This window comes from Eretmochelys imbricata, chromosome 1, assembly GCF_965152235.1.
Source record: "Eretmochelys imbricata isolate rEreImb1 chromosome 1, rEreImb1.hap1, whole genome shotgun sequence".
NCBI lineage: Eukaryota > Metazoa > Chordata > Testudines > Cheloniidae > Eretmochelys > Eretmochelys imbricata.
Window position 1 is genome coordinate 318125177 of NC_135572.1, and position 11836 is coordinate 318137012.

Sequence of the window (11836 nt, forward strand, 5' to 3'; positions counted from 1 at the left end):
CCTCCTAAGTTATATGGTTGGTAACCAGACGGGTGTAACATAAGCTCCCAGGGTCTGGGAGGCCTACCTCGTGGGTGGATCAGGACCTGGCCTGGTGGCTGTGGTGGCAGTTCAAGTAATGATAAGCATCCAGGGATCAGGCACCGAATCCAGGGTGAAGCAGGAATCAGGGGCCAAGCTGAAGGTCAGAACTGAAGTCAGAAGTCAAAGTCTAAGCCAAAGGATAAGCCAGAGTCATAGGCAGGGACGTCACCAGGAGTTGGAGCTAGGAGTCAGAAACCAGAATGGAGAAGGGAAGCTGGGGCTGGGGCAAGAAGCCAAAGTGAGCTCAGTGTAAGCACTGCTACAGGCATGGTTCGCATTGAACAGCTGCTGTACTGGTGCTGCTGCAAGGCTCAAGTAGCATGCTGCTGGCTCCCCTGCCCAATCAGGAAGCACAACCGTTAGGAGGGGGCTCCTTGGGCCTAGCTGAGCTTGCTGGGTTGCCTAGTGACCAGGCTGGGAGCCAGCTGCGCCCCCAACATGTAACTCAGAGACCCAGTCAGGGAATGGTTGGTCCACAGGCACTTTTCCAAAAGAGATGTGGAGGCACAGGCCTGTCACTTGAGAAGAGTGTACTCAGGGGACTGGTAGAGGGTCTTAGCAAGGCAGTTTACCAGGACCCATGACACGGACAATCAGGAATATAGTCTGATGTTGAGGCCAACACGGCAGATACATTTCTTACCATTGGGAATGTATGTTTCGATGCCATTTGCTTACATCTTGTAGCCAAAACGAGATGGGAAAGGCACAGAAAATGGGTAAGGCCTTTGTAGTCAGTGCACCTTGTTATTAACTATTAATTGTTATTATTATTATTATTTGCAATTTCATGTACTGCAGACCACCCAAAGTATTTCCCAATATTCAACCATATTTCCATTGTTTGAATATTTTCTAGTTGTTAGACCCATATCATCCATGCCTGTTGTGCTCCCCTTGATTCCATGAAAGCCATGCTGAGTGGTATCTTCATGCTTATCGTGTGCAGCAATTTACATATCAGTGTTCTCTGGCTGCACTGCTATGTGTGGCTTGTGCCCTTCCCCCTGGTGAGCCAAGCACCTGTTCCCCAAATATACAGCACAACTCTTCACTTGGCTCCTCTGCTCTATTAGAAGAAACAGTTGTTTTATTCTGATCTACATCCTGGTAGACTTTCCTGTTCCCAGGAAGATTGCCAATTACAGGCTTGCATCTCTTCTCCCATGCAATTTTTTTCAGCAGACTTGATCAGTAGACATCTCAGACAACATACAGCCTTTCCATTGTCTCCAGCTGCCCTGAGATTATGTTAAAATCTTGAAATGCCTTTGCTGATCCTGGCAACAGAATTTAAACTATGGCAGCATCATACAGTTCTTTTGCATCCTTCTGTGAGGTGTCTTTTGGAACTCTTAGTACTAAAGGTGGTCTGATTTTGTGCTCTCTTATTTCAGCAAACTGACAGTTAAAGCCATGGCAGGCTCTCATTTTTTTAAGCTAAGAGTTGTATGCTGTGGACAAGTATGAGAATAATGTAATCATTTTTTAGTACTGTAAGGTGTGCTTTGAAATAATCTTTGCTACATGTTTGTATAGCACCATTGAGGGAAATGCTATACAAACACATATATAGACATGTAAAACTAACAAACTAAATAAACTAGGCAAACAGAAAGTAAGGAAAATGTCAGATGTACATGTCTTAAGTTGCGTTCTATCAATATATTTCCCCACAACCTTCCTCCTTTACTGCTGACCCTGTGCTTCAGTCCTTCTACACTACTATTGCCGATCATTGTCCTGTTTAAATGTCTTTCCACATATTCAAGCAAATACCAGTGCCTGACCTTCTTTTGTAAAAGAAAATTAATTGCATACTTTTTGCTTATTCACATTAATGTGCTTTTTCCCTTAGTGCAGAAGGTTGCCTTTTCAAACTATTGAATGAGTCTTTTTTTGACATATTTCAGGCCTTGTAAATATCCAGCACCTAAATTCCACCAGGATTCTCAGTGAATCCCACGGCACCTTGGTTTGTATTAATCAAAGCATTAACCTGCTGGTGTGCTTTGTCTAATGTCCAACAAACTCCAAAGCAGAATAGTTGATACATCACTGGGGGGATTCTGTGTGTAAGGAACACATGTAGCGAGTGTAGAATGAGAGCCATCAGAGTTAGTTTATTTGGTCCAGCACAAATACCCAATACCAGTGACTCAATAGGTAGATTAATACTGGATAAGCAAATAAGAGAAAACTGTGTAGTATATACTTATATTTTTAATTCCATCCATAGCCACTAGGATGCGCTGCCGCAATTGTTCCATATTGCAAAGTAGCCTGCCTATAACTATGCCAAATCTCAAGCTTTTAACTCAGATTACAAGGTTTATGACTGAACAGACAGAGAATGGGAAAACATGACCCTCACTCTTTGGTTTATGGAACCAAAGCACTTTAGGGATTATCTCAATTCATATAAGACTCTTAAAAGCTAAAGTTAACATTGAAATCTTTACCTCAGAAGATGTAACTGCAAAAAAGAAAAAAAAAATTATTTCCAGCTACCTTGCTGGGCCCTGCTTCCAAGTCTCAGAAGGGAATATTTACTGTAGAACCTCAGAGTTACAATATTTACCGTAGAGTTACGAGTTACAAACTGACCAGTCAACCACACACCTCATTTAGAACCGGAAACACACAATCAGGCACAGCAGAGACAAAAACAAAACAAAACAAACACACAGTACTGTACTGTGTTAAACGTAAACCACTAAAAAAATAAAGGGAAAACACCATTTTGCATAGTAAAGTTTCAAAGCTGTATTAAGTCAATGTTCAGCTGTAAACTTTTGAAAGAACCACCATAAGATTTTGTTCAGCGTTACGAACATTTCAGAGTTACAAACAACCTCCATTCGCAAGGTGTTTGTAACTCTGAGGTTTTACTGTAACTGAACATGTTTTTTTCCCAAGATTGGATTTTTTGTGGAGGAAGGGAATGTCACATGGGAATGTTTTTGTTCCACTGGAAGAAAACAAAAGATTTACAATGATGTAATATATATATGTTAGAAGTGACAAGATTGGACTACTGCTCCAATTTTTTTTTAAAGTAGCAACATGCAGATCTGAGATTAAGCATGTTTGAAAGGATTTCAGAATACTGCAAATCCTCAATTAAGAATCTCAACTCAAAGCAAATGTCACTCAAGTGATTTCTCTCCATTTTCCCAATATATATCTGTTTGTATCTATGATGGCTGAATTTTACATTTAATTTTTAAACTGGTTACTATAAACTTTTCTGTTCTGTTCTTAGAGGTACAATTTTAATAACTGAACATGAAGAGAAAAGAAATTCAGGATATTTTAAAGACAAGATATATCTTCCAAGTTCCTTTGGACTTAACTATTACCTTTATGAAAAGGAGTACTTGTGGCACCTTAGAGACTAACCAATTTATTTGAGCATAAGCTTTCGTGAGCTACAGCTCACTTCATCGGATGTATACTGTGGAAAGTTTAGAAGATCTTATTATATACACACAAAGCATGAAAAAAATACCTCCTCCCACCCCACTCTCCTGCTGGTAATAGCTTATCTGAAGCTATCCTGAAGGATGACCCAACACTCTCACAAATCTTGGGAGACAGGCCAGTCCTTGCCTACAGACAGCCCCCCAACCTGAAGCAAATACTCACCAGCAACCACATACCACACAACAGAACCACTAACCCAGGAACCTATCCTTGCAACAAAGCCCGTTGCCAACTGTGCCCACATATCTATTCAGGGGACACCATCACAGGGCCTAATAACATCAGCCACACTCTCAGAGGCTCGTTCACCTGCACATCCACCAATGTGATATATGCCATCATGTGCCAGCAATGCCCCTCTGCCATGTACATTGGTCAAACTGGACAGTCTCTACGTAAAAGAGTAAATGGACACAAATCAAATGTCAAGAATTATAACATTCATAAACCAGTCGGAGAACACTTCAATCTCTCTGGTCATGCAATTACAGACATGAAAGTCACTATTTTACAACAAAAAAACTTCAAATCCAGACTCCAGCGAGAAACTGCTGAATTGGAATTCATTTGCAAATTGGATACAATTAACTTAGGCTTGAATAATGACTGGGAGTGGCTTAGTCATTATGCAAGGTAGCCTATTTCCCCTTGTTTTTTTCCTACCCCCCCCCCAGACGTTCTTGTTAAACCCTGGATTTGTGCTGGAAATGGCCCACCTTGATTATCGTACACAATGTAAAGAGAGTGGTCACTTTGGATAACCTATTACCAGCAGGAGAGTGAGTTTGTGGGGCGGGGGGGGGCGGTGAGAAAACCTGGATTTGTGTTGTAAATGGCCTTGATTATCATACACCTTGATTATCATACACACTGTAAGGAGAGTGGTCACTTTAGATAAGCTATTACCAGCAGGAGAGTGAGTTTGTGTGTGTGGTGGGGGGGGGGGAGGGGTGAGAAAACCTGGATTTGTGCTGGAAATGGCCCAACTTGATTATCATACACATTGTAAGGAGAGTGATCACTTTAGATAAGCTATTACCAGCAGGAGAGTGGGGTGGGAGGAGGTATTTTTTTCATGCTTTGTGTGTATATAAGAAGATCTTCTAAACTTTCCACAGTATGCATCCGATGAAGTGAGCTGTAGCTCACGAAAGCTTATGCTCAAATAAATTGGTTAGTCTCTAAGGTGCCACAAGTACTCCTTTTCTTTTTGCGAATACAGACTAACACGGCTGTTACTCTGAAACCTATTACCTTTATATCCTTCCACCAGGTGGTGATGTTCATGCTTTAGCCGATGATGGTGCATCAGTACTGTTTGAAGCAGCTGGAGGAGGTAATCCAGACTGTATTGCTCTTCTTCTGGAATATGGAGGAAGTGGTAACGTGCCTAATAGGGCAGGACAGCTCCCTATACACAAAGCTGCTTATGAAGGACATTATCTGTGAGTATAACTGTAGGCTTCAAATTCTCCCCTATAATACTGCAACTAGTATTATGTCACATTAAAGGACTGAACTGAAAAATCCAAATTTAAAGATCATTCATATTTGACAAGTACGTACATTAAATTAGTTTTAATTAAATCTTGAATGTGGCTTCAGCATATACTATAGGAAATACAAAACAAAAAACAAAACTTAGCAGAACTAAAAGAAAGTAATTGAGACATTAGGTGCTAATTTACATTTTGTACAACTCCATTTAATTCAAAAAGGTTCCATGTGGTATAAGTCAGGACAGAAATTTATCTGTTGGGGTTGTTCAGGAGTAAACGAGGGCAGAATCTGGCTTCTCGGGTGAAATGTTTAGTTGGGTTGTAGAAAATCACAACTGGATGTGTTTTCATGAGGTTGGGGAAGGGGTTTATGCCCGGGTGGATTTTAGCTGCAGGGTGGGGAAGGAGTTGATGCCTGGGTGGATTTGAGCCAGATGAAAATTTTCTTCATTATCTTTTTAGGTCACTGAAATATCTAATTCCAGTTACATCCAAGATTGCAATCCAGAGAAGTGGGTTAAGCCCCATTCACTCAGCAGCAGATGGCCAGAATGTGCAGTGTCTAGAACTCCTAATTGAAAACGATTTTGATGTCAATACTCTTCTGGCTGAACACATTTCTGAAAACTACGATGATGAAAGGAAAACGGCACTCTATTTTGCTGTTTCTAACAATGACATTCTCTGCACAGAAGTGTTACTCAAAGCTGGTGCAGACCCAAACGAGGATCCTCTAAATTGTCTTCTGGTAGCAGTGAGAGCTGGTAACCATGAAATCGTACGGTTGCTTCTATCCTATGGAGCAAATGTCAATTGCTACTTCATGCTCGTGAATGACACCCATTTCCCCAGTGCCATTCAGTATGCTTTGAATGATGAGGTAATGCTAAGGCTGTTGCTGAATCATGGATATAATGCAGAGAGGTGTTTTGATTGTATGCATGGCAACATCTTTGGAAGTTCTTTTGTGTGGTCACTTCCAGAAGAGGAGGTGTTACCAGGATGGACATCTTGTGTAGTAAAAGATACTCCAGTAAGCATATTCCTCATTTTCGTCTCTTCATTTTTCTCTTCAGTGTAACCTTGCTTTAAATTTATTTCATATTTTAATGCAGAATTAAGATTTCTCGATCTCAACATACTTATTTACACCCCCTCACCAAATAATCTTTGTTCAGTTTTATTCTGGGATAGAGAAAATGATACATATAGAATAGTTTTAATTCTGAAACTGAGTTAGAGGTTGTAGGAAGGAAATATTGACTAGCAATTAAAGGAGGGAGCTGGAAGGCAGGAAAGTGGGTTCTATTCCCAACTCAGCCAATTATTTGCCCATACATTTTGGGTTAAATCACTTAGGACATGATCCTGCAAACTCTTAAGCACGTGATATCTACTTGTATGGTAAACCTATCTAAATCAACGAATTTACTCAGACAAATAAAGTTATACATATGTGTAAGTGTTTGCAGGATTGAGATGTTGGACCAAATTTATGAAATGTCCATATTTTTGGTGCCCAGCTTGAGATGTCCAGATGTTCAGAGCCAGTGACAATCCCAAACTTTGATTGAAATCAAATGAGAGCTGTGGATGCTCAGCACTTCTAAAAATCAGGACCTGGGTATCCCAATAACTAAGGAACACAAAGTTAGGGGGGAAAATCAAAATTTAGGAATTAACCTGTCTGTACTTCAGTTTCCCCCTATAGATAGAGGGAATAATAATATCTGCCTGTCACAAGGGGGCTGTGAGGCTTTATTAATGCTTGGATAGTGCTTTTTAATCCTCAGATTAAAGTTCCTGTAGTTATGTAAGAGCAAAGCGTTACTATAAAGCAGTGTCAGTACAGACGCTCCCCGGGTTACACAAGACCTAACTTACAGAAATCTGCACTTACGGAAAAAGTTCCGTAAGCTAGAAATAGGAGGGGTTTTTTGGGGTGGGAGGGTTGTGTAATGGTCGGGTATATGTTTCTGATTTACGCAAAATTCGAGTTACGCAAGGCGTTCCAGAATGGAACGATTGCGTACGTCGGGGAGCGTCTGTACAATTAAACACAGTACTTATGAGATACAATTCTTGGAAAATCTATATCTTTTGTATAAAATGGTGGGTTTAAAAGAAAAAATATAATTGTATTTGGTTCCAATCCCTCTTCCACTGAAGTCAATGATGAAACTCCCATTTTCTTCAATGGGAGCAGGATGCCTTTTAGCATTCTGTTAGCAGCAGGCATTCCCACACAATTAGCCTGCACAAGATACTGACAAGTTGTTATTAGTAACACAGGTAACACAAGATACGGTTTGAGGATTTTATACTTTGGATGCTTTACGATCAAAGATTTCCAAGGGTGCCAGATTATTTCATAGGCTCTTTTGAGACTCACCCCAAACTCATTTTTCAGGGATATATTCAAGCAAATTTTAGTTCAAAGTATAGATGAAAAAATGTAGAGTTAGTAGTAGATAAAAATGATAAAGGCCTAAGAGTTACTGTCCTCCAGGTTTTCCCCTGAGTTTGAGATTATTGTTTGAGCAATAATGCTCAGCATACATGTAATGAAACTGTACTTTTTAGAGAAAGCTGTTTAACCCTATTCCTAAAACCAAAGTGGAATAAAACAATAGAGGAAGTTATCAAGATATTGTCATCTTTGGCATAATGAAAAGTGGCCTTCAGGTTTCTGTTCAAACCATCAGACCAACCAACCAAAGAATCAGACCAATCAACCAAAGAATCAGAAGTTAGCGATGGCTGGAGATAACTTTTTGGTGATCCAATATATCCCCATGGGGTTTAAGTACAAGACTATTTCTTACACCATATTTCTGTAAATAAATTCTTTAAAATTGCATCATTTTGGTATTTCCCTGGGTGAATTTTAAAAGTAATCTGTGTTTTTCCTTTCAGTTCTGTGCCTTTCTTACAGTTCCTTGGTTGAAACATTTAGTTGGACATGTGATTCGCATTTTGATAGACTATATGGATTATGTGCCTTTGTGCTCAAAACTAAAGTGTGTCCTAGAAGCACAGGAAGAATGGCCAGAGGTACGTCAGATATTAGGTAAATGTCTAACATTTGTTTAATTATTTGATCTGGTACTAACGTTTTGTAAAAAAATTACTATAATTACCAGACTATATTTAATTCTGATATGTTCTGTTTGAATCACCTGGTCTAAGGGCCAGTTCCTGACACCCTGTCTCAGATTGGGGCAGATCCTCAGGTAGAATCAGTCATCAGAGTTCCACTGACATAATTGCACTAAGATAATTTATACTGGCTAAGGATCTGCTCCACTGAGTAGAAACTTGTTCTGTGGGAAGCCCCATTTATTTCAATTGGAGAGTAAGGTACCCCAGGCAAGTAGTGGTGGCAGAATCTCACCCTACACTGACATATGTATTTCTAACACACCCATCACTGTGCAATCCTCTGAGATGCTGACCCTTTACTGAGGGGCATTTGCCCAAGCTTTCATTGTTCTACTCCCTTCCTCACCTAACAGCTCTTCAGAGAGCAACATGAGAAAGAGTGTGGAGCACGTCCACTGTAAAATATTGGCCTTTAGTATGCCATAATGTCCTAAATTTGATTTACACGATGTGCATTATTGGGGTGTCATTTTTAGCATTTTAGTTGAACCTCTCACAGGTTCCTGTGTATACCTGTGTTTTAAAAGGCTTACAAACTAGGTGGGACATTCCACCACAGTATTAACCCCAGGACCGAGAGGGTTCAGGAGCAGCAGCAATTTGGGAATCATGGAGACTGGGAGGGGCCTAAAGGCAGTGAGGGGGCACTGGAACTTCATGCAGATTGCTCTGGGTCCATCATTCAAGATCTGCCAAGATCTTAGGAAAGAATCCTCAGGTTTTGTGATGCAGAAGCCCTTTCTAGTTCTGGGTGGAAGGAACCCCGACCCTTTGGAAATCCCACCCTCCTGATAGATCGATCCGGCAGAAACACCATGAGTGACATCCTGGCCCTATTGAAGTCAATGGGAGTTTTGTCATTGACTTCAGTGGGTATGTCTGTATTGCAGCTGGTAGCAGGGATAGACTTGTGCTAGCTGTGCTCTAGCTAACATAAGTCTGTCTGCCTGAGCTGGGAATCACGCCTCCCAGCTGAAGCATAAACGTACGTAGGATTTCACCTCATAACTATGAATTCACAACGTTTCCTGTCCCTTACATAGGCTATGTAGGGTATATGCTTATGTGTAAGGGACATTTTAGTCCTACATTTTAAAAAATTGCGCAGTTTCATTAGTTTATTAGTAACACAGGCAAGGAATTAATTTATTATATTTATCTCAGTGCCACTTTAAAGCAGCTGCAATTAAATTCTGAAAAGTTTCCATTAGATATGTATAGGAAGATGTCTTATAACAATTTCCTAAGGGTATGTGTACCATGCCTAAATATATATTTATATGCTATATTGCAGTAGAGCTCTTAGTCTATTGCACATCTACATTTATTTTAAAAATATATCTATATGTATGTCCACACAAACTGGAATTGTTTGAAATGAAGATCTGTTTAATACATTTTAATTTATTGAACTATGGAAAATATGTTTGTCTATGTTTATGCTTTTATAAACCTTCACCAAAGCAGTTCTCTTTCTATTAGGGTAATAAATACAAAATTCTGTCTGAATAATGTGGAGATTGTAATATGAAGGGATAAAGGGCAAATTTTTCAAAATTAAAGCTGATGCTGTCTTTATTTTTGCTTTTGTATTTTATATTGGTGAGCAAAATAATTACTTTCTTGGAGTTTTGAAAAATCACCCCCCCCCCCCCCCCCGAGCACAGCAAGTCTGAGCGCTTTAAAGCGCTCTGTAGACAGGCTCAAAGTGCTGGAAGCCGCACGCCCAGCGCTCGGAGCTAATCCCCTCATGGAGGTGGATTACCAGGCGTGCGCGGTGTGCAACCACACATGCACTTCAAAGCGCTGCTGCGGGAGCGTACCCGTGGCAGCGCTTTGAAGTTTCCAGTGTAGACATACCCTGAGTCAGTGGGAATTGAAGGTGCTTAGCACCTTTCAGGATTGAGTACACAGATCATGTATTTAGTCACCATTTATTGTGCTAATTGGTGTGTTGATCTAAGCATCCAAATGAAGGGTTTGGATATGCTATTCAGATGCCCACATTTGGGAAATTGAGACCATGGTGTTACCATCACTTTAAAGGAAAAGTGCCGATTATAAGATGTTAGTAGCGCATAAAATCACCATTTAGAATTTAGCTAAAATAAATAGGCTTGTCAATTAAAAACAGGGGAAAAAAACACTTAATGAGCATCCAATATGAAAATAACATAGAAGTACACTAAAACTGGCCACTGGATGTCACTGTTGCTCCAGTTAAATTTTATTGGTGGTGCATTTATTTGGGAGTAAATTAAAACTGTATTTTATTAAAAGTAACAGGAACAGGAGAGTCCTCAGCTGGTAGATTTCTGAAGTGAATTTCATTAGAGCACATGTTTTGAGATTCTAAGTCTGAGACACAACTGCCAAATTAATCGCCTGTTTTTTTCCCCTGATGTGTTTCCCTCACTATTTTTCAGAGAATCCTCGTCCATTAAAACATTTGTGCCGCCTCAAAATACGTAAACTGATGGGACTAAGGAGACTATGGAGACAAGCATCAATGGCGAAGCTTCCTCTTCCACCAGTTCTAAAGGACTATATCCTATATAAAGAATATGATCTTTATGGAAAGGGGCTAAATTTAGCCTAAATTTAAAACAGTCATTTAAAACTTGTACATTAATTCTTTAGACTTTTTGGCTAGATTGAGAATTATGTAGTATTGTTATATGTACTCAAAACATTTGATATTTGCTGTAAATAGGCCTTTAATGGGAACCCTTTTTTAAAAAATGTGGTCTGTAAAACTCAATGCTTTTTTTCTGTTTTTACTTAATATTGTGTCTTGATATTCTAAGAGCATGAAGAAGGAGATGATAGTCATTGTGCAACCCAGAACCTCCTGGATTGGATTTTAGGTGAGTAATATGTACAGTTCAACCTGGTAAAAAAGTGTTTTTAATGTCTACCACGAGCAGAGTTTTCTTAGTGGGTTCTCTCTTGAAGATGATAAAAGAGATCATGTTTAAAATGCTAATTTATTTTAAAAAGCATATATATGGAAATTAGATGTATGATGAAAACAAAAATGTTCCCTGTTTCATTTGTATGATAACTCTTGACTCAAACCACCTTTCATGTATTTGGCTTGAAAATATAATATTGTACATTTTAAATCGTGGTCCTACTGTTAAGTGCTCCAAAAATAATAAAACAGTTCTCTTTTTTATTTAGATCTAAAGAAGTCAAACACAGCAATCATCCTTTTTATTCATACTGTAAAGCTTTAGGGGAAAGATATTATGGCTTAGCCTTCTATGACTTTGGTATTCTTTGGCAACAATTGTGCATGTCAGTGAAGTTCACTGTTAAGTCGGACAGCCACCCAAAATATTGCAAGCCCAGAGTTGTGCCTTTTGCTCAAAAGCCTCTGGTAGAAACTTATTTGGACTGTTTAGTGAACACTGGAGTCTTGTCACCAGTTTCACACAGTGAGTGGGCTACACCCATTGTGCCAATGATCAAGAAGGATGGCTCAGTCTGAATTTGTGGCGATTTAAAAGTGACATTGAATTCAGTTTTATGTGCAGACCAGTTTGACCACTACCTTGTATTGAAGATTTGTTTGCTAATCTTAGTGGTGGATAATGTTTCAA

General features: G+C 39.5%; 1 protein-coding gene across 1 annotated transcript in view; it reads left to right on the plus strand.

Annotated features, from left to right (window-relative positions):
• The window catches only part of ASB15 (ankyrin repeat and SOCS box containing 15), a 33839-nt gene extending 23009 nt beyond the window's left edge, over positions 1-10830 (plus strand). The window contains exons 7-10 of the mRNA XM_077807838.1: positions 4844-5015; positions 5532-6102; positions 7986-8139; positions 10658-10830. Of these exons, the coding sequence (XP_077663964.1) occupies positions 4844-5015; positions 5532-6102; positions 7986-8139; positions 10658-10830 (1070 nt within the window). The remainder of the gene's footprint in view (positions 1-4843; positions 5016-5531; positions 6103-7985; positions 8140-10657) is intronic.
• Positions 10831-11836: the final 1006 nt, after the last annotated feature.